General features: G+C 36.9%; 1 protein-coding gene across 1 annotated transcript in view; it reads left to right on the top strand.

Moving 5' to 3' along the window:
• ZNF680 (zinc finger protein 680) overlaps positions 1–14,077 on the top strand; it is a 47,269-nt gene extending 33,192 nt beyond the window's left edge. Inside the window, exon 4 of the mRNA XM_017861199.1 lies at positions 11,550–14,077. Within this exon, the coding sequence (XP_017716688.1) occupies positions 11,550–12,805 (1,256 nt within the window). The 3' untranslated portion in view covers positions 12,806–14,077. The remainder of the gene's footprint in view (positions 1–11,549) is intronic.
• The last annotated feature ends 6,079 nt before the right edge of the window (positions 14,078–20,156 follow it).

Genomic DNA, 20,156 nt, shown 5'->3' on the forward strand with positions numbered 1-20,156 from the left:
AGTTCCAGCTATTTATCTTTGTTTTTATTGCATTTGCTTTTGGGTTCTTGGTCATGAAATCCTTGCCTAAACCAATGTTTAGAAGGGGTTTTCCAATGTTATTTTATAGAATTTTTATAGTTTCAGGTCTTAGATTTAAGTCCTTAATCTATCTTGAGTTTATTTTTGTATAAGGTGAGAGATAAGGATCCAGTTTTATTCTCCTACATGTGGCTAGCCAATTTTCCCCAGCACCATTTGTTGAAAAGGGTTTCTTTTTCCCACTTTATGTTTTTGTTTGCTTTCTCAAAGATCAGTTGGCTGTAAGTACTTGGGTTTATTTCTGGGTTCGCTATTCTGTTCCGTTAGTCTATGTGCTGATTTTTATACTAGTAACATGCTGTTCTGGTAACTATGGCTTATAGTATAGTTTGAAATCAGGTAATATGATGCCTCCAGATTTATTCTTTTTGCTTAGTCTTGCTTTGGCTATGTGGGCTCTTTTTTCGTTCCGTATAAATTTTAGAATTGTTTTTTCTAATTCTGTGAAGAATGATAGTATTTTGATGGGAATTGCATTGAATTTGTTTATTGCTTTTCGCAGTATGGTCATTTTCGCAAGATTAATTCTACGCATCCATAAGCATAAAACGTGTTTCCATTTGTTTGTGTTGTCTGTGATTTTTTTCAGCAGTGTTTTGTAGTTTTCCTTGTAGAGGTCTTTCATGTAATTGATTAGGTGTATTTCTAAGTATTTTATTATTTTTGCAGCTATTGTAAAAGGGGTTGAGTTCTTGATTTGATTCTTCATTAGGTCACTGTTGGTGTATAGAAGAGCTACTGATTTGTGTACATTAATCTTGTACCTGGAAACTGCTCAATTCTTTTATCAGTTCTAGGAATTTTTTGGAGGAGTCTTTGGGGTTTTCAAGATAAACGATCATGTCACTAGCAAACAGTGACAGTTTGACTTTCTCTTTACTGATTTGGATGCCCTTTATTTCTCTTGTCTAATCGCTCTGGCTAGGACTTCCAGTGCTGTGTTGAAGAAGAGTTGTGAGAGTGGGCATTCTTGTCTTGTTCCAGTTCTCAAAGGGAATGCTTTTAACTTTTTTCCATTCAGTATTATGTTGGCTGTGGGTTTGTCATAGATGACTTTTATTACATGGAGGTATGTCCCTTGTATGCCAATTTTGCTGAGAGTTTTAATCATAAAGGATGCCAGATTTTGTCAAATGCTTGTTCTGTATCTATTGAGATGATCATGTGACTTTTAACTCTCTTTATGTAGTGTATCACACTTATTGACTTGCATATATTAAACCATCTCTGCATCCCTGGTATGAAACTCACTTGATCATGATGGATTATCTTTTTGATACGTTGTTGGATTCAGTTAGCTGGTATTTTGTTAAGGATTTTAGCATCTGTGTTCATCAGGGATATCAGTCTGTAGTTTTCTTTTTTATCATGTCCTTTTCTGGTTTTGATATTAGCGTGATGTTGGCTTCATAGAATGAATTAGGGAGGGTTCCCTCTTACTCTGTCTTGTGGAATAGGGTCAATAGGATTGGTACCAATTCTTCTTTGAATGTCTGGTAGAATTCTGCTGTGAATCTGTCTGGTCTTGGACTTTTTTGGTTGGTAATTTTAAAATTACTATTTCAGTCTGGCTACTTGCTTTTGGTTTGTTCAGGGTGGGAGGGTTTTATTTTTCCAGGAATTTATTCATCTCTTCTAGGTTTTCTAGTTTATGTGTGTAAAGGTATTCATAGTAGCCTTGAATGATCTTTTGTATTTCTGTGGTATCAGTTTGTAATATCTCCCATTTTGTTTCTTATTGAGGTTATTTGGATTTTCTCTCTTATTTTCTTTTTTTTTTTTTTTTGAGATGGAGTCTTGCTGTGTTGCCCAAGCTGGAGTGCAGTGGCGTGATCTCAGCTCACTGCAAGCTCTGCTTCCCAGGTTCATGCCATTCTCCTGCCTCAGCCTCATGAGTAGCTGGGACGACAGGCGCCTGCTACCATGCCCAGCTAATTTTTTGTATTTTTAGTAGAGATGGGGTTTCACCTTGTTAGCCAGCATGGTCTCAGTCTTCTGGCCTTGTGATCCACCCACCTGGGCCTCCCAAAGTACTGGGAGTACAGGCATGAGCCACCGCACCCGGCCTATTTATCTTTTCAAAAAAACAGCTTTTTGTTTTATCTTTTGTATTTTTTTGTTTCAGTTTCACTTAGTTTTGCTCTAATCTTGATAATTTCCTTTCTTCTGTTGCATTTGGATTTGGTTTGTTCTTGTTTCTCTAGTTTCTTGAAGTGTGACCTTACAGTCTCAGTTTGTGCTCTTTCAGTCTTTTTGATGTAGGCGTTTAGGGCTATAAACTTTCCTCTTAGCACTACCTTTGTTGTATCCCAGAGGTTTTCATAGGTTGGGTCATTATTGTCATTCAGTTAGAATAACTTTTAAATTTTCATCTTGGTTTCATTTTTGACCCAGTGATCGTTCAGAAGCAGGTTATTAAATTTCCATGTATTTGCATGGTTTTGAAGGTTTTTTTGGAGTTGATTTCTAGTTTTTTTTTGAAACGGAGTCTCACTCTATCACCCAGGCTGGAGTGCAGTGGCCCGACCTTGGCTAACTGCAAGCTCCACCTCCTGAGTTCACACCATTCTCCTGCCTCAGCCACCCAAGTAGCTGGGACTACAGGCGCCCACCACCATGCCTGGCTAATTTTTTTGTATTTTTTAGTAGAGACGGGATTTCACCGTGTTAGCCAGGATGGTCTCAATCTGCTGACCTCGTGATCTGCCTGCCTCGGCCTTCCAAAGTGCTGGGATTACAGGTGTGAGCCACTGCGCCTGGCCAATTTCTAGTTTTATTCCATTGTGGTCTGAGAGAGTGTCTGATATAATTTCAATTTTCTTTTACTTATTGAGGCTTGTTTTGTGGCCTATATGGTCTGTCTTGGAAAAAGTTTCACGTTCTGTTGAGTAGGATGTGTATTCTGTGGTTGTTGCATGGAATGTTCTGTATGTATCTGTTAAGTACATTTGTTTCAAGGTATACTTTAAGTCCCTTGTTTCTTTGTTGATTTTCTGTCTTGATCTGTCTAGGTCTGTCAGTGGGCTTTTGAAGAAGTTCCCCACTTCTACTGTGTTTATCACATTTTTTAGGTCTATTAGTAATTGTTTTATAAATTTGGAAGCTCCAATGTTAGGTGCGTGAATGTTTAGGATTGTGATGTTTATCTGTTGGACAAGGCTTTTTATTGTTATTATTACTATTATTTATTTATTTTAAGATAGAGTCTCCCTCTGTCGCCCAGGCTGGAGTGCAGTGGCATGATCTTGGCTCACTGCAACCTCCCCCTCCCAGGTTCAAGCATTTCTCCTCCTCAGCCTCCCGAGTAGCTGGGATTACAGGTGCCTGCCACCATGCCTGGCTAATTTTTGTATTTTTAGTAGAGATGGAATTTCTCCATTTTGACCAGGCTGGTCTTGAACTCCTGACCTTGTGATCCACCCGCCTCAGCCTCCCAAGGTGCTGGGATTGAACCAGCCAAGGCCTTTTATTATTATATAATGTCCCTTTTTGTCTTTTTTAACTCCAGTTGCTTTAAAGTTTGTTTTGTCTGATAGAATAGCTACTCCTGCTCACTTTTGGTGGCCATTTGCATAAAATGTCTTTTTCCAACCCTTTAATTTTTTTTTTTTTTTTTGTTTTGAGACGGAGTCTCTCTCTGTCACCCAGGCTGGAGCGCAGTGGCCGGATCTCAGCTCACTGCAAGCTCCACCTCCCGGGTTTACACCATTCTCCTGCCTCAGCCTCCCAAATAGCTGGGACTACAGGCTCCCGTCACCTTGCTCGGCTAGTTTTTTGTATTTTTTTAGTAGAGACGGGGTTTCACCGTGTTAGCCAGGATGGTCTCGATCTCCTGACCTCGTGATCCGCCCATCTTGGCCTCCCAAAGTGCTGGGATTACAGGCTTGAGCCATTGCGCCTGGCCTCCACCCCTTTAATTATGTGCGTCCTTATGTGTTAAGTTAGTCTCTTGAAGGCATCAGAGGGTTGGTTAATTCTTATCCATTCTGTATCTTTTAAGCGGAGGATTTAGGCCACTTACATTCAATGTTAGTATTTAGATGTGAGATGCCATTTCATTTATTGAGCCATTTGTTGCCTGTGTACCTTGGTTTTGTTTTCTGTTTTGCTTTTAAATTGTATTTTTGTTCTATAGGTCTTGTGAGATTTATGCTTTAAAGAGGTTCTGTTTTGGTGTACTTCCAAAATTTGTTTCAAGATTTGAAGCTCTTTTAACAGTTCTTGTAGTAGTGGCTTGGTAATGATGAATTATCTCAGAATTTATTTGTCTGAAAAAGACTATCTTTCATATGTGATGCTTAGTTTCACTGGATACAAAATTCTTGGTTGATAATTGTTTTGTTTGAGGAGGCTGAAGATAGATAGGGCCCCAGTCCCTTCTAGCTTGTAGGATTTCTGCTGAGAAATCTGCTGTTAATCTGATAGTTTTTACTTTATAGGTTACCTGGTGCTTTTGTCTCACAACTCTTAAGATGTTTTTCCTTGTCTTAATTTTAGATAACCTGATGACAGTGTGCCTAGGTGATAATCTTTTTGTGATAAATTTCTCCGGTGTTCTTTGTGAATCTTGTATTTGGATGTCAAGGTCTCTAGTAAGGCTGAGAAAGCTTTTCTCGGTCATCAACCCAAATGTGTTTTCCAAACTTTTAGATTTCTCTTCTTTCTCACAAATGCCAATTATTCTTAGGTGTGGTCATTTAATATAATCCCAGACTTCTTGGAGGCTTTGTTCATATTTTCTTGTTATTTTTTCTTTATCTTTGTTGGATTGGGTTAATTTGAAGACCTTGTCTTTGAGCTCTGAATTTCTTTCTTCTACTCATTCAATTCTATTGCTGAGACTTTCCAGAGCATTTAGCATTTCTATAAGTGTGTCCAGTGTTTCCTGAAGTTTTGATTGTTTTTTATGTTACCTATTTTCTTGAATATTTCTCCCTTTGTTTTGTGTATTGTTCTTTGCATTTCCTTGCACTGGGCTTTGCCTTTCTCTGATGCCTTTCTTTTTAGCCTGATAACTAACCTCCTGAATTCTTTTTCAGGTAAAACAGGGATTCCTTCTTGGTTTGGATTTCTTGCTGGTTAGCTAGTGTGATAATTTGGGGATGTTAAAGAGCCTTGTTTTGTCATATTACCAGAGTTGGTTTTCTGGTTCTTTCTCAGTGGGGTAGGCTCTGTCAGAAGAAAGGTCTAGGGCTGAAGGCTGTTTTTCGGATTCTTTTGTTCCCTTGATTTAGTATTCTTGCCTTTTCCTATGGATGTGGCTTCCTGAGAGCGAGCTGTATTGATTGTTATCTCTCTTCTGGGTCTAGCCACCCAGCAAGTGTACCAGGCTTTGGGCCAGAACTAAGGGTTGTCTGCCCAAAGTTCTGTGTTGTGAACTGTTTGTGGGTTTCTCAGCTGTGGATACCAGCACCTGTTTCAGTGGAGGTGGCAGGGGGGTGAAATGGACTCTTCTGGTGTTCTTAGCATTGGTAATTTAATGCTTTCTTACTGTGCTGGTTGACCTCCTTCTGGGAAGTGGTACTTTCCAGAGAGCATCCACTGTGGTAGTAGGGAGAACAACCCAGTGGGTGGGGCCTTACAACTTCTTAGAGTATATGCCCTTTGTGTTCAGATCCGAGGGTGGGTAGGGAAAGACCATTGGGTGGGGGCAGGGCTAGGTGTGTCTGAACTCACACTCTCCTTGAGTGGGTCCTGCTTTGGCTGCTTTTGAGGATGGGGGTGAAGTTCCCAGGTCAATGGATTTATGTACCTAGGAGGACAAATGGCTGCCTCTGGCAAGTCATGCAAGTTGTCAGGGAAGTGGGGAAAAGCTGGCAGTCACATGCCTCACCCAACTTTTACACAATCCAAAGGGCTGGTCTCACTCCTACTGTGCCCCACCTAACAGCACCAAGACTGTTTTCAGGCAGTTAGCAAGCAGGGCTAAGAACTTGCCCCAGGCCACCCGCCTCCTAGCTGTGAAAGAAAAGGGCATTAGTTCTTCCCCAGCTTGTGACCTGTGGAGTCTGCAGGATTGATTTGATGAATTTGGGCCCTTTGCCAAGTTCTGGCCCAGAGGCTTCTCAACTGGTTCAAATTGTCACAAAGTTCAGCTGGAGGTTTTCTTCTCCCTGTGGTGTTTTTCCCGTGCCTGTGGCTGCCCTCCAAAAAGATCCTTGCGATGCCAGGAAGGAATGGCCTGCTTGCGGACCCAGTGAGCTCCCTAGGGCCTTTTCTGCTGCTTCTTCCACCCCCATATTTCACTTGGCTCTCAATTGACTCACCTCCAGGTAAGGTCGACATCTTCTCCCACAAACTAGACCTTCAGTTTCCCCAGTGGGGGTACATGTTCAGAGGTGGAGGATCTCCCTTTTCCACTTCTGCAGTTTGGGCACTCACAGTATTTGGGGTGTTTCCTGAGTCCTGTAGGAGCAGTCTGCTTCATTCAGAGGATCTGTGGGTCATTTCAGTTTCCTGATTTATTCCTGCAGTTATTATGAAGCTAAAATTTATGATGCAAGCCTCCACACAATGCTTTGTTTGCCTGAGTTGGAGCTGCAATCTAGTCCTGCCTCCCATTCACCATGATGCCCCAGATTTGTCCTCAAACTCTTGAGATCAACTGATCAGCCCACCTTAGCCTCTCAGAGTCCTGGGATTCCTCTTTTTTTTTTTTTCTGAGACAGAGTTTTGCTGTCCTTGCTCAGGCTGGAGTGCGATGGCGGATGGTGCGATCTCGGCTCACTACAACCTCCGCCTCCCGGGTTCAAGTGATTCTCCTGCCTCAGCTGCCTCAGTAGCTGGGATTACAGGCATGTGTCACCATGCCCGGCTAATTTTGTGTTTTTAGTAGAGACGGGGTTTCTCCATGTTGGTCAGGCTGGTCTCGAACTTCTGACTTCATGTGATCCACCCGTCTTGGCCTCCCAGACTGCTGGAATTACAGGCATGAGCCACTGTGCCTGGCACCTTTTTTTATTAATTAAATTAATGTATTTTTTAAATGATTGCTTAAAGAAATGAAGTTAGTATTACCAGTTTATTGTTGTTTTATGTGTTCCTTGTAGATATGTTTTCTTTTTCATTGTTCATTTTAGTGCTTATTTTTGTTTTATTTATTTATTTATTTATTTATTTATTTTTTGAGACAGAGTCTTGCTCTTGTTGCCCAGGCTGGAGTGCAATGGTGCGATCTTGGCTCACTGCAACCTCTGCTTCCCGGATTCAAGTGATTTTCCTGCCCCATCCTCCTGAGTAGCTGGAATTACAGGCACCTGCCACCACACCCGGTTAATTTTTGTACTTTTAGTAGAGAAGGGGTTTTACCATGTTGGCCAGGATGGCCTCGAACTACTGACCTCAGGTGATCCACCCGCCTCGGCCTCCCAAAGTGCTGGGATTACAGGCGTGAGCCAGCGTGCCCTGCTAATTTTTGTTTAAGTTTGTTGTGACATGCTTTGATTATTTTCAAATTTTATTTCACACTTTCTGGAAATACTGTTGTATGTGAGTGAGAGAAATGCCACACTTTGAGACAAATTTAAGAGTCCTGTATTAGCCGGCGACCGAGAGACGGCTAACTGCTCAAAATTCTCTCGGCCCCGAGGAAGGGACTTGATTTTGTTTTATACTTCGGGTTAGGAAGGGGAGGGGGAGCTCAGTTGCAGCAATTCTACAGAAGTAAAAACATGTAAAGAAGTTAAAAAGACAAATGGTTACAGAGAAACAAACAGTTTCCAGGTGCAGGGGCTCTAAATATTTCATAAGATGTTATATGTGGGGGTTCTGCCGGACACAAACTCAAGGCTTTATGGTGTTATCTCTTGAGCAAAATCCTGGGAACTTAGTACATGGCTTGCTTCAGTACCTTATCAGTTAATTGGACTCTGATATGTTGAGAGTCTGCTTACACAAGTTAGCTCCTTGAGGAAGCGGGGGTGGGTAAGGAGTCCTTGAAGCCTTGTAAATGAAGGAGCCAAATGGAGTTGGTCTGGCTTACTCAGCTAAGGGACAGCCTATTCATGTGGAAACAAGGCTAGGTGATTAAGGGAGAGTCTAAAAATAAGGTTAGGTATTACAGTACAATGTAATTATCTTGAAAAATGGAGATTACATAAAACATCTTAAAGTTAAAACAATATATTTTAATTTCATAACAACTTCAACTTAATACAAAACTATTATATTTTCCAGTTTTTTTATTGATGTTAAAAACTTATTTTTTATTGGGTATTGACAGATTTATGCAGATTTATTTTTAGTTTCTCTTTATATAGAATAACTTTAAAAGTTTTATGCTCCATCATTATGAGAGTAAAGAATTCTATATGTGTGTGTATATTTACATTTAATAGCTTTATATTTATATATAGTTTTATGATGCTGTCCAGCATCATTTTTTTTTTCTTCAAAATAATGGACTCAGTTTAGCATTTCTGTGTGTTTATATGCAGAGTCTCACTATGTTGCTCAGGCTGATCTTGAAATCCTGGTCTCAAGTTATCTTACTGCCTTGGCCTCCTAAAGATGTAGGATTACAGGCATAATCCACTTTGCCAGGTCACTATGTAGCCCTTCATGTAGAACTGTGTTAGTCATAATGAATCATAACACTGTCACCTTTTATTTTGAAAAGTCTTTATTTTATCTGTTTTAAAGTAAACTAATCTTGAATCAAGTATTATTGGTTAGGAATTTTATTGCTACATCAAAATTTGGGAAGTTCTCAGGCTTTTTTGTCTACAAGTAACCTCTACATTAGTTTTTCCCTACATTCTTCTTCTAAGAGTTTTTAAATGAGCATATTGATGTACTTGATGGTGTCCGATAAGTTTTACATTTCATGTTTTAATTTTCTTTTGGAATTTTATATTTTTGTGTTACATATTTTAGGATATGCCACCTCAAACAAGTTAATTGTTTTGGTTTTTTAGTTTATATTATAATTGAGTATGCCAGTATTTACTCTGTAAAATGTAAGACAGTGTGGAACAAAGTCAAATATGAATCAGCCATATGTCTACTACCAATATAACAATCTCTGTGGTTACCCGTACAAATATTTTCCCTGTTCTTTTTATATTTCTGGTATAGGTTTGTTGCGAATGGTTATTTAATCTTGTCTAGGTGAGCAGTCATAGAAATTCTCCTAGTTTCAACATCTATTTATTCATGAATCTGTATTATTTTTGTATGGGAGAAAAGCTTTTCTATTTAAAGATAATGTAGAAACTATCATAACTCGGTGTCTCTTTTAGGTATTGTCTATTTTACTTGTCAAAACGTATAACATTTACAATAGAATATTTTTAAATATTTATTTTAGTCCTATTATATTGACATTGTTATGCAACATATTCCTAGAATGTTTTTATCTTGCAAAGCTAAATATCAATACCCATTAAAAAACTATGAATTTTACCCATTTCCTGGCACTTTTCAAACACCACTCTGTTTTCTCTAAGAGTGTAACTGCTTCATATATCTCATACAATCTCTGTCTTTTTGTGACTGGCTCATTTTATTTTGCACAATGTCATCAAGCTTTATAGTTGTTAGAATATTTTGTGCTTTTTAAATACTAGGTGATATTTAAGTATTTTATATTTTAAATTATATCTGCTGAGTAATTTGGTGACAAATTAGCACTGCTTTTACCTATTGGCTTTCAGTAACAATGCTGCAATAATTACAGGTATGCAAATGACCTATATGATCATATATGAGAAAGTTTATATATGTGCTGCACTCTGTTCTACTAGTGTACATTTTTACTTCTGTATTCATACCAAATTGATATAATTCTGTAGCTCTATAATGTGTTTCAAAATCAGAAACTGTAATACCTTTAAAATTGTTTATTTTATTGCAGATTTTTGGGTACTCTCTTATCTCTTAAGACTTTATATACTTTGGGGGTTGCTGTTTCTGTTTCTTCAAAAATGCAATGAGAAATTTGAACAACATTGTATTAAATCTGTAAATTACATTGAGCAGGATGGACATCTTCACAGCATGAATTATGTTAACATTTCAACAAGCATGTTCAAGAGTGTATTGTTTAATTTCTATGTATTTGTGAATTTTTCAGTTTTTTCCTCTTACTGTTCTATACTCTCATTTTGGTCATAGAAAGTAATCTATAAAAATTTAGTTTTAAATAATTTGTTAAGACTTCTTTTTTGGTCTACCAGGTTGTCTATCAAGGAGAATGTTGTAGGAGGTATTGAGAAGGCTGTTTATTGTGATGTTGTTGAGGAATGTTCTCTATGCCTCTGTTATAAATAATTGTTTTATACTCCCTTCAGGTCCTCTGTTTCTTTACCATTATTTTGTCTTTTTAAAATCTTTATTACAGAAAGTGAAGTATTAAAATATTCTTCTATAGTTATATTGCTCTCTATGTTTCTTTCATTCTGACAATATTTGCTTTATATATTTGGAAACTTAATGTGAGATACACACACACACACAGACACACAAAATCTCCTATATACAAATTTGTCATTGGTTCCCGGTAAATGAATCTATTATTGTTTAATATTCTTCTTTGTGAGTCAGGCGGGATGGCTCATGCCTATAATCCCAGCACTTTGGGAGGCTGAGGTGGGTGGATCACCTGACGTCAGGAGTTTGAGACCAGCCTGCCAACATAGTGAAACTTCGTCTCTACTAAAAATACAAAAAATTAACTGGGCGTGGTGGCGGGCGCCTGTAATCCCAGCTACTAGGGAGGCTGAGGCAGGAGAATCACTTGAACCCGAGAGGTGGAGGTTGCAGTGAGCCGAGATTTCGCCATTGCACTCCAGCCTAGGCAACAAGAGCAAAACTCCATCTCAAAAAAAAAAAAAAATCTTCTTTGTCTATTTGGAGTTTGACTTCAAGTATATTTCATAAAATACGACAGTTTTGACTTAAGATGTGTTTTGTGTAATATTTTGACCTCTTCTCTCATTTGATTCATATTTACATGAAATGTCTACTTTTGTCTTGCCACTTTCAGTCCCTGTTTATCATTAGATCTATCCTGACTTTTGTAAAAGGCATGTTGGTTTTAAAATTCTTTTTTTTTTTTTTATTTTTTTTGAGACGGAGTCTAGCTCCTTCGCCCGGGCTGAAGTGCAGTGGTGCAATCTTGGCTCACTGCAAGCTCTGCCTCCCGGTTTCACGATATTCTCCTGCCTCAGCCTCCGGAGTAGCTGGGACTACAGGTGCCCGCCACCTCGCCCGGCTAGTTTTTTGTATTTTTTTAGTAGAGATGGAGTTTCACCGTGTTAGCCAGGATGGTCTCGATCTCCTGACCTCGTGATCCGCCCGTCTTGGCCTCCCAAAGTGCTGGGATTACAGGCTTGAGCCACCGCGCCCGGCCGGGTTATTTATTTTTATGTTTTGCTTATGTAGTTTGTGTAATTTTATAGATTTGATTTGTAAAATATATTCATCGGAGTCTAGGAAGTGGAGTAATTTGTTATTTTTATGTCTTTCAGTTATATATTCTCACTTCACTGAAGACCTTTGGCCACAGCACAGTATAAAAGATTCTTTTCAAAAAGTGATACTGAGAGGATACGGAAAATGTGGACATAAGAATTTACAATTAAGAATAAGCTGTAAAAGTGTGGATGAGTCTAAGGTATTCAAAGAAGGTTATAATGAACTTAACCCATGTTTGACAACTACCCAGTGCAAAATATTTCGGTGTGATAAATATGTGAAAGTCTTTCATAAATTTTCAAATTCAAACAGTCATAAGATAAGAAATACTGGAAAGAAGTTTTTCAAATGTAAAGAATGTGGCAAATCATTTTGCATGCTTTCACACCTAACACAACATACAAGAATTCATACTAGGGAGAATTCCTACAAATGTGAGGAATGTGGCAAAGTTCTTAACTGGTTCTCAGAGCTTATTAAACATAAGAGAATCCATATGGGAGAGAAACCCTACAAATGTGAGGAATGTGGCAAAGCCTTTAACCAATCCTCAACCCTTATTAAACATAAGAAAATTCATATTGAAGAGAAACCCTTCAAATGTGAAGAATGTGGCAAAGCCTTTAGTTTATTCTCAATCCTTAGTAAACATAAGATAATTCATACTGGAGACAAACCTTACAAATGTGATGAATGTCACAAAGCCTTTAACTGGTTTGCAACCCTTACTAACCATAAGAGAATTCATACTGGAGAGAAACCCTTCAAATGTGAAGAATGTGGCAAAGATTTTAACCAGTTTTCAAACCTTACTAAACATAAGAAAATTCATACTGGAGAGAAATCCTACAAATGTGAAGAATGCGGCAAAGCTTTTATACAGTCCTCAAACCTTACTGAACATATGAGAATTCATACTGGAGAGAAACCCTACAAATGTGAAGAATGTGGCAAAGCTTTTAATGGGTGCTCCAGCCTTACTCGACATAAGAGAATTCATACTAGAGAGAATACCTACAAATGTGAAGAATGTGGCAAAGGCTTTACTTTATTTTCAACCCTTACTAACCATAAGGTAATTCATACTGGAGAAAAATCCTACAAATGTGATGAATGTGGCAATGTTTTTAACTGGCCTGCAACTCTTGCTAATCATAAGAGAATTCATGCTAGAGAGAAACCCTACAAATGTGAAGAATGTGGCAAAGCTTTTAACCGGTCCTCACACCTTACTAGACATAAGAAAATCCATACTGGTGAGAAACTCTACAAACCTGAAAGATGTGACAATAATTTTGACAACACCTAAAACCTTTCTAAACATGAAAGAAACCATCCTGTTGAGAAATCCTAAAAATGTGAAGAATTTGACAAAGCCTTCCAGTGATTGTTACACTTGCTTGTAGGTAAGATAATTTATACTGGAGAAAATTTTATAAGTGTAAAGAATGTGACAAAACCAATACTCACATCTTATTGCACAGGAAAGCATTTTTACTTGAGAAAGATTGTGCAAGTATAAAGAATGTGAAAAAGTCATTGATATCTTTTCACATCGTAACACCAGAGAATTTATATTTAATAAAAGCATTATAAATGCAATTACTGTCAGGAAATTTCAGAAAATATAACACTTTAAAGTGAAGAAGCATATTTATTTTGAAGACAAGCATAACAAATATAAGGAGCGTAGGAGGGTTGTAGTATCTTGTATTACAAGTCTTATTGTACACATTTTGTGCTAGAGAAAAACGCTGAAGCAGTTGTTCAAACTTTGTTCAAAATCAGGGAATTTATATTGGAGAAAATCCTGCAAATGTAATGAATTTGGAAAACATTTTTTTTGAAAACTACAGAGTAGAAAACGAGTTTATATTGAAATGTTTTATATTGAAATGTGTTTTGCAGATGCAGTAAGTATGAAAATATTTAATCCAAAATTGAGTCTGTAAATATTAAAGAATTTACAGTAGAAATAACTAAGGCACTGACACTTTAGACATTACACTAAAACAGAGTGTTGAGTATAAAAAAATCTATAAGTTGTTAGATTATTTGTAAATAACTTTAGAAGGAGTAGAAGATTCTTTGGAGAGTTATAATTACATTGAAAGTATACTTTTTTTCTTGAAAAAATTATAGCTTATTCGAAAAGTAAATAATGAAATTCAACCCTCAAATTACTTTATCTTCATTCCTATTGTATTCACATGTGAAAGCATGTGATAAATTGTTGCTGTGTCAGATATAGGAGAGGTTATTTTTTATTAGATGGGCATTATTTATGATTTTTTCTGTGGAAGAGTATGGGCATTAAAATGTAAGGTTCATGATGAAAATCTAAGTGCAGAGGCCCTTGTTAGTTTACTCTTCATGTTGAGTGATACATGAGGTAGGTGTTCAGAGTAATATTTTGCATCATAGTGAGAGAAAAGCATTTTTAATTTTACTTTAAATTAAATGTAATTAAATTACTAGTGAATCATTTTACTAATTGTACTTTTATGCTATAAATGTAGTATGTTTGAAATTTTTTAGATTATGTATAAGCTTAATTTTGTAATTAAACATTTCTTTAACATGTTAAGACTATTGTGCATTCAATGAAGTGTTATTATGCCATTAACTTTAACCTTTTTCACTTTACTCGAGGGAGGTAAAAGAGAGTAATAATATGTTATTTGGTCATGAGATATTATTCTTTCTGTGCCTGGCTTATTTCAGCTAATATGCTGTCCTCCAGGTTAATTGATGTGATCAAAAATAATAAAATTTTCTTTTAGATTCCACATAGCAAAAGCAAGAGTAAGCCACAAGAACAAATCTGGAGGCATCACATTACCTGACTTTATACTACAAAGCCATAGTCACCGAAACAGCATGGTGCTGGTATACAAATAGGCACTAGACTATAAACAGATGTGCAAGTATCTTTTTTCATATAATGCCTTTTTTTCCTCTGGATAGATACCTAGTAGTAGGATTACTAGATCAAATGATAGATCAACTTTTAGTTCTTTTTTTTTTTTTTTTTTTTTTTTGAGGTGGAGTCTTGCTCTGTCGCCTGGACTGGAGTGCAGTGGCCGGATCTCAGCTCACTGCAAGCTCTGCCTCCCGGGTTTATGCCATTCTCCTGCCTCAGCCTCCCAAGTAGCTGGGACTACAGGCGCACGCCACCTCGCCCGGCTAGTTTTTGTATTTTTAGTAGAGACGGGGTTTCACCGTGTTAGCCAGGATGGTCTCGATCTCCTGACCTCGTGATCCGCCTGTCTCGGCCTCCCAAAGTGCTGGGATTACAGGCTTGAGCCACCGCGCCCGGCCTAGTTCTTTAAAAAAATCTCCACACTATTTTTCAGAGTGGTTGTGCTAATTTACATTCACACCAGAAGTGTAAAATTGTTCCCTTTGCACCGCATCCCCACCAACACCTCTTATATATTTTTAAATTTTTTAATTTTGGTCATTCTTGCAGGAGTGACGTGGTATCATATTGTGGTTTTAATTTGCATTACTCTGATAATTAGAGATGTTGAGCATGTTTCCATATGTTTCTTGGCCATTCGTATATCTTCTTTTGAGAATTGTCTATTCATATCTTTAGCCTACTTTTAAATGAGATTGTTTTTATTTCTTGCTGGTTTGTATGAGTTTTTTGTAGGTTCTGGATCTTAGTTCTTTGACAGATGTATAGATTGTGAAGATTTGGTCTCACTCTGTGGGTTGTCTGTTAACTTTGCTGATTATTTTTGCTCTGCAGAAGCTTTTTAGTTTAATTAAGCCCCATCTGTATATATTTGTTTTGTTTCATTTGCTTTTGGGTTCTTGTTCATGAAGTCTTTGCCCAAGCAACTGTCTAGAAAAGTTTTCGAATGTTATCTTCTAGAATTTTTACTGTTTTAGGTCTTATATCTATCTTGAGTTTATTTTTGTATAAGTTGTGAGATGAGTTTCCAGTTTTATTCTTCTACATGGGCTTGCTTAAACATCCCTGCATTATTTGTTCAATAGGGTTTCCTTTCCCCACTTTATGTTTTGTTTGCTTTGTCAAAATCTGTTGGCTGTAAGTATTTGGTTTTATTTCTGGGTTCTCTATTCTGTTCCATTGGTCTATGTGCTTATTTTTAGATCAGTACCATGCTGTTTTTGTGACTATGGCTTTATAGTATAAAGTTATGTAAACTTTAGGATTGTCTTTTCTCATTCTGTGAAGAATGATGTTGGTATTTTGATGGGAATTACTTTGAATTTCTAGATTGCTTTTGGCAATGTAGTCATTTTCACAATAGTGATTCTACCAGTCCATGAGTATGGGATGTGTTTCCGTTCGTTTGTGTTGTCTATGATTTCTTTTAGCAGTGTTTTGTGGTTTTCCTTGTAGAGGTCTTTCGTGTCATTGTTTGGGTATATTTTTAAGTATTTTTTTTCCAGCTATTGTAAAAAAAAGTTGCATTCTTGATTTAATTCTCAACTCAGTCACTGTTGGTATATAGCAGAGTGACTGATTTGTGTACGTAAATTTTGTATCTAGAAAATTTGTTGAATTCATTTGTCAGTTCTGGGAGATTTTTGGAGGAGTCTTTATGGTTCTTTAGGTATACAATCATATCATCAACAAATAGTGACAGCAGCTTAAATTCCTCTTTGGATGCCCTTTATTTCTTTCTCCTATTTGATTGCTCTGGCTAGGACTTCCAGTGCTATGTTAAATAAAAATGGTGAAAGTACACATCCTGGTCTTGTTCCTGTTTTCAGAGAGAATGCTTTCAAAATTTCCTTGTTCAGTGTTATGTAGGCTGTGTGTTTGACATAGATGGCTTTTATTACATTGAGATATGTCCTTTGTATGCAGATTTTGCTGAGGGTTTTAATTATAAAGGAATGCTGGATTGTGTCAAATGCTTTTTCTGTGTTTATTGAGATGATCATTGTTTATAATTCTGTTTATGTAGTGTATCACATTTATTGACTTGTGTATGTTAAATCATCCCTGCATCCCTGATACAAAGCCCACTTGATCATAGTAGATTACCTTTTTGATATGTTGTTGGAATTCAGTTAGCTAGTATTTTTTTAAAGGATTTTAGCATCTGTGTTCATTAGGGATATCAGTCTGTAGTTTTCTTTTTTGGCTATGTTCTTTTCTGGTTTTGGTATTAGGGTGATGCTGGCTTCATACAATGAATTATGGAAGGTTCCCTCTTACTCTGTCTTGTGGAATAGTGTCAATAGGATTGGTACCAATTCTTTTAATGTCGGGTAGAATTCTGCTGTGAATTGTCTGGTCTTGTACTTTTTTTGTTGTTAATTTTAAAATTACGATTTTACTGATTTAAGCTAGGAGGGTTGTACATTTGCAGGAATTAATTCATCTCCTCTAGATTTTTGTGTTTATGTGTGTAAAGGTGTTCATGGTAGCCGTGAATGATCTTTTGTATTTCTGTGATGTCAGTTGTAATATTTCCTGTTTTGTTTCAAATTAAACTTATTTAGATATTCTCTCTTGTTTTCTTAATCTTGCTAATGGTCCATCAATTTTATTTATCTTTTAAAAAACCAGATTTATGTTTCATTTATCTTTTTTTTTAAAATTTTATTTAGTTCTGCTCTGATCTTGGTTGTTTCCTTTCTTCTGCTGGGTTTGAGTTTCGTTTGTTCTTGTTTCTCTAGTTCCTTGAGGTGTGACCTTAGATAGTCTATTGTGCTCTTTCAGACTTTTTGATGTAGACATTTAAAGCTATGAACTTTCCTCTTAGCATGGCCTTTGCTGTATCCCAGAGATTTGATAGGTTTTCTCACTATATCATTCCATTAAATTTAAAAAATATTATGATTTTATTGTTGAAGAAGCAGGTTATTTAATTTCCATGTATTTGACTGGTTTTAAAGGTTTTGTTGTTGTTAATTTTCTATTTTATTCCACTGCGGTCCTAGAAAGTACTTGATAACATTTCAGTTTTCTTAAATTTATTGAGACTTGTTTTGTGGCCTATCGTATGTTCTATCTTGGAGAAAGTTTCATGTCCTGATTAATAAAATGTATAGTTTGTGGTTTTTGGCTAGAATGTTCTGTAAATAACTGTTAAGCCCCTTTGTTCCAGGGTATAGTTTAAATCCATTTTTTCTTTATTGACTTTCTTGATGACCTGTCTAGCACTGTCAGTGGAGTATTGAAGTCCCCCACGATTATTATGTTTCTGTCTATTTAATTTCTTAGGTCTAATAGTTACTGTTTTATAAATTTGGGAGCTTATAAAGCCCGTTTTTCCACTTTTGCAGTTTGGGCACTCAGAATATTTGGGCTGTCTCCCAGGTCCTGCAGGAGCAATTTGCTTCCTTTAAAGGGACTATGAATTCTCCTGCCTTTCCTGGTATATTCCTAGAGTAGTTCTGTTGTAGTTTTAGCAATGCAACAAGATTTAACAGGTTTTCTTTTGTTTGAGATAACACTTAGAGGTTTTGTTTTATTTTATGAAAATTAAAAGTACGAACACAAAAGTGAGGCTGGAATGAAAGTTTAATAAGCAAAAGAAGAAAGCTTTTGCTAGCAGAGAGGGGTTTCAGAATAGGAGTTCCCCCTATGAGGCTGGAGTTCAGGGTTATTATGGTCTAGGAATAAAAAGAAATGTGCTTAGTTTGTGGGCTGTTTTGGAGAACATGTGACTTAGCTTGGCCTGGGACTAATTAGAAAGCTTGGGCTGAGATCTTGACCCAGGACCAGTTAGAAGCTGAAATGATGATGTATAGATGCTGCTTAGCTTGACTCAGGACCAATTAGAAGCTGAAATGATGATATATAGATGCTGCTTAGCTTGGCCCAGGACCTGTTAGAAGCTGAAGTGAAAGTTTGGCCTGGGACCAATTAGGGGCTGAAGTGATGTTTTATAGGAGCCGCTGTAGAGTTTAAATAAAGGTGAGTGCCCACTGGAGCCCACTGTGTTTATGCCCACAAAAGGAGAAGAAACTTTTTGTGGAGCCCTCTGATTATATAAAGAATAAAGGCATTTTATACCAGGCCTTGTTTTTTATTTGAGTGAGCTAGAGGTTTGTGCAAGCTTTTATTTAAATAGGCTGGAGGTTTTTTTATTTGTGCAGCTGTGGGCATGTTTTTAGGCACAATACTTTGTACCGGTTTTTTTATTGGTGCCTGCAGCTTGGATTTTTTTTTCCAGGCTGCATTTTACATTTGTGGGGATGAGGCAATGACTCATGGGCTGAGGACTTTTCAGGGACCTTTCTCTTGCTATATACCTAAGGCAAGCAAACTTCCTTGAGTCCCTACTCAGGAGTGGAAACCGTAACTATTTTTATAGAGATTAGGCATTGGATTTTTTTGGGCTACTTTTTGCTGGAAAGGGGCAAAGGGAACAGTAGCTGGGATTTTTTTGGGGGGATGCTAGTTTAAGGGTTTTGGAAGAGGTGCACATTTATGTGTGTGTGTGTGTGTGTGTGTGTGTGTGTGTGTTTGCATTGCTGTTTGGAGCTTGATAGCCTTTAGGTGGAAAGAAACAGTTTGGGTTAGTAGAGGATACGTATTAAAATGAGAGAAGGTGGGTAAGGACAGATTAAAAATTTTGAAGCTGCTGACATACCCCAGTAATTGGTGGCAATAGTTATGCTTTCTAAGATTTGGGTGCATGAGGCTTGGCTTTGGTTACCTTTTTTGATTTTGCTTTTTTAAAAAGGAAACCTTTGGGTTATGGGCACCTTATTTATTTTTATTACTTAGCAGGATTTGCAGTATTATTGTTTAGAACTAGAATATTTATTTAGATTTTTACATAATTCAATTTTTTTTTGTTTTATTTTCTTTGAGCCACAGCTAGAGATTGCTGGTGGGCTAACTAAACTAAGTATAGTTAGTTTCAAATACAGGAAGAAATGTAAAAATAACTAATGCAACTAGAAGTTAATGATAGATGTATTATAAGTTTTAAGACTTTTTTTTAGTTTTATTTTGTTAAAATGTGTAATAGGAATGAGTTGTTTGTAAAATAGACTTTAGTTTTATATTTGACTGGGATGATTTGCATAAAGTGCAACAAAAATAATTACATAGGCTTTTTGATTGACTTTGATGGAACTTCGTTTTATGAGAAATTTTACATAGGATTTCTTAAAGCCAAGCTTAGCCATGGGTTTGTACCCTTAAATACTTAAGAGTTGGGTAATTTTTTTTAAGGTTTTAGAAGCACAGGGATTTTAGGTCTGTTAGAAAGTGACGTTTTTTACTTAACACAGTTTAGGAACCCTATATGGAGACTGTGTAGATAAGGTACGTGGCCAGTTTCTTTTAAGGGGATTTTATTGGTAAGTTAAGCTTGATTTTTTAAAAAGAGAAATACACTCTTTTATTTAAAGCTTTGGCAAAACAGCAAGTTTTTTTTTAATTGTGTTTTGTTGCAAAAGAAAATGGATTTTGTTGCGCTGATGGAAACAACTATATTGTTGTAAGTCAAGAATAATTTAGTTTTAGATTTTAGAGGAACTAGGCTGAGAGAAGCAAATGCATTTTAAATTTTATTTACAGGAGTATACCTTGCTTGTTAAAAGGTTTTAAGAAACTCTTACTTTGAAAAGCAAAATAAAGATTAGGTTTTGTTTTTGAGATGGAGTGTTGCTCTTGTTGCCCAGGCTGGAGTGCAGTGGCGGAATCTTGGGTT

This window comes from Rhinopithecus bieti, unplaced genomic scaffold, assembly GCF_001698545.2.
Source record: "Rhinopithecus bieti isolate Rb0 unplaced genomic scaffold, ASM169854v2 scaffold_59955, whole genome shotgun sequence".
Classification (NCBI taxonomy): Eukaryota; Metazoa; Chordata; class Mammalia; order Primates; family Cercopithecidae; genus Rhinopithecus; species Rhinopithecus bieti.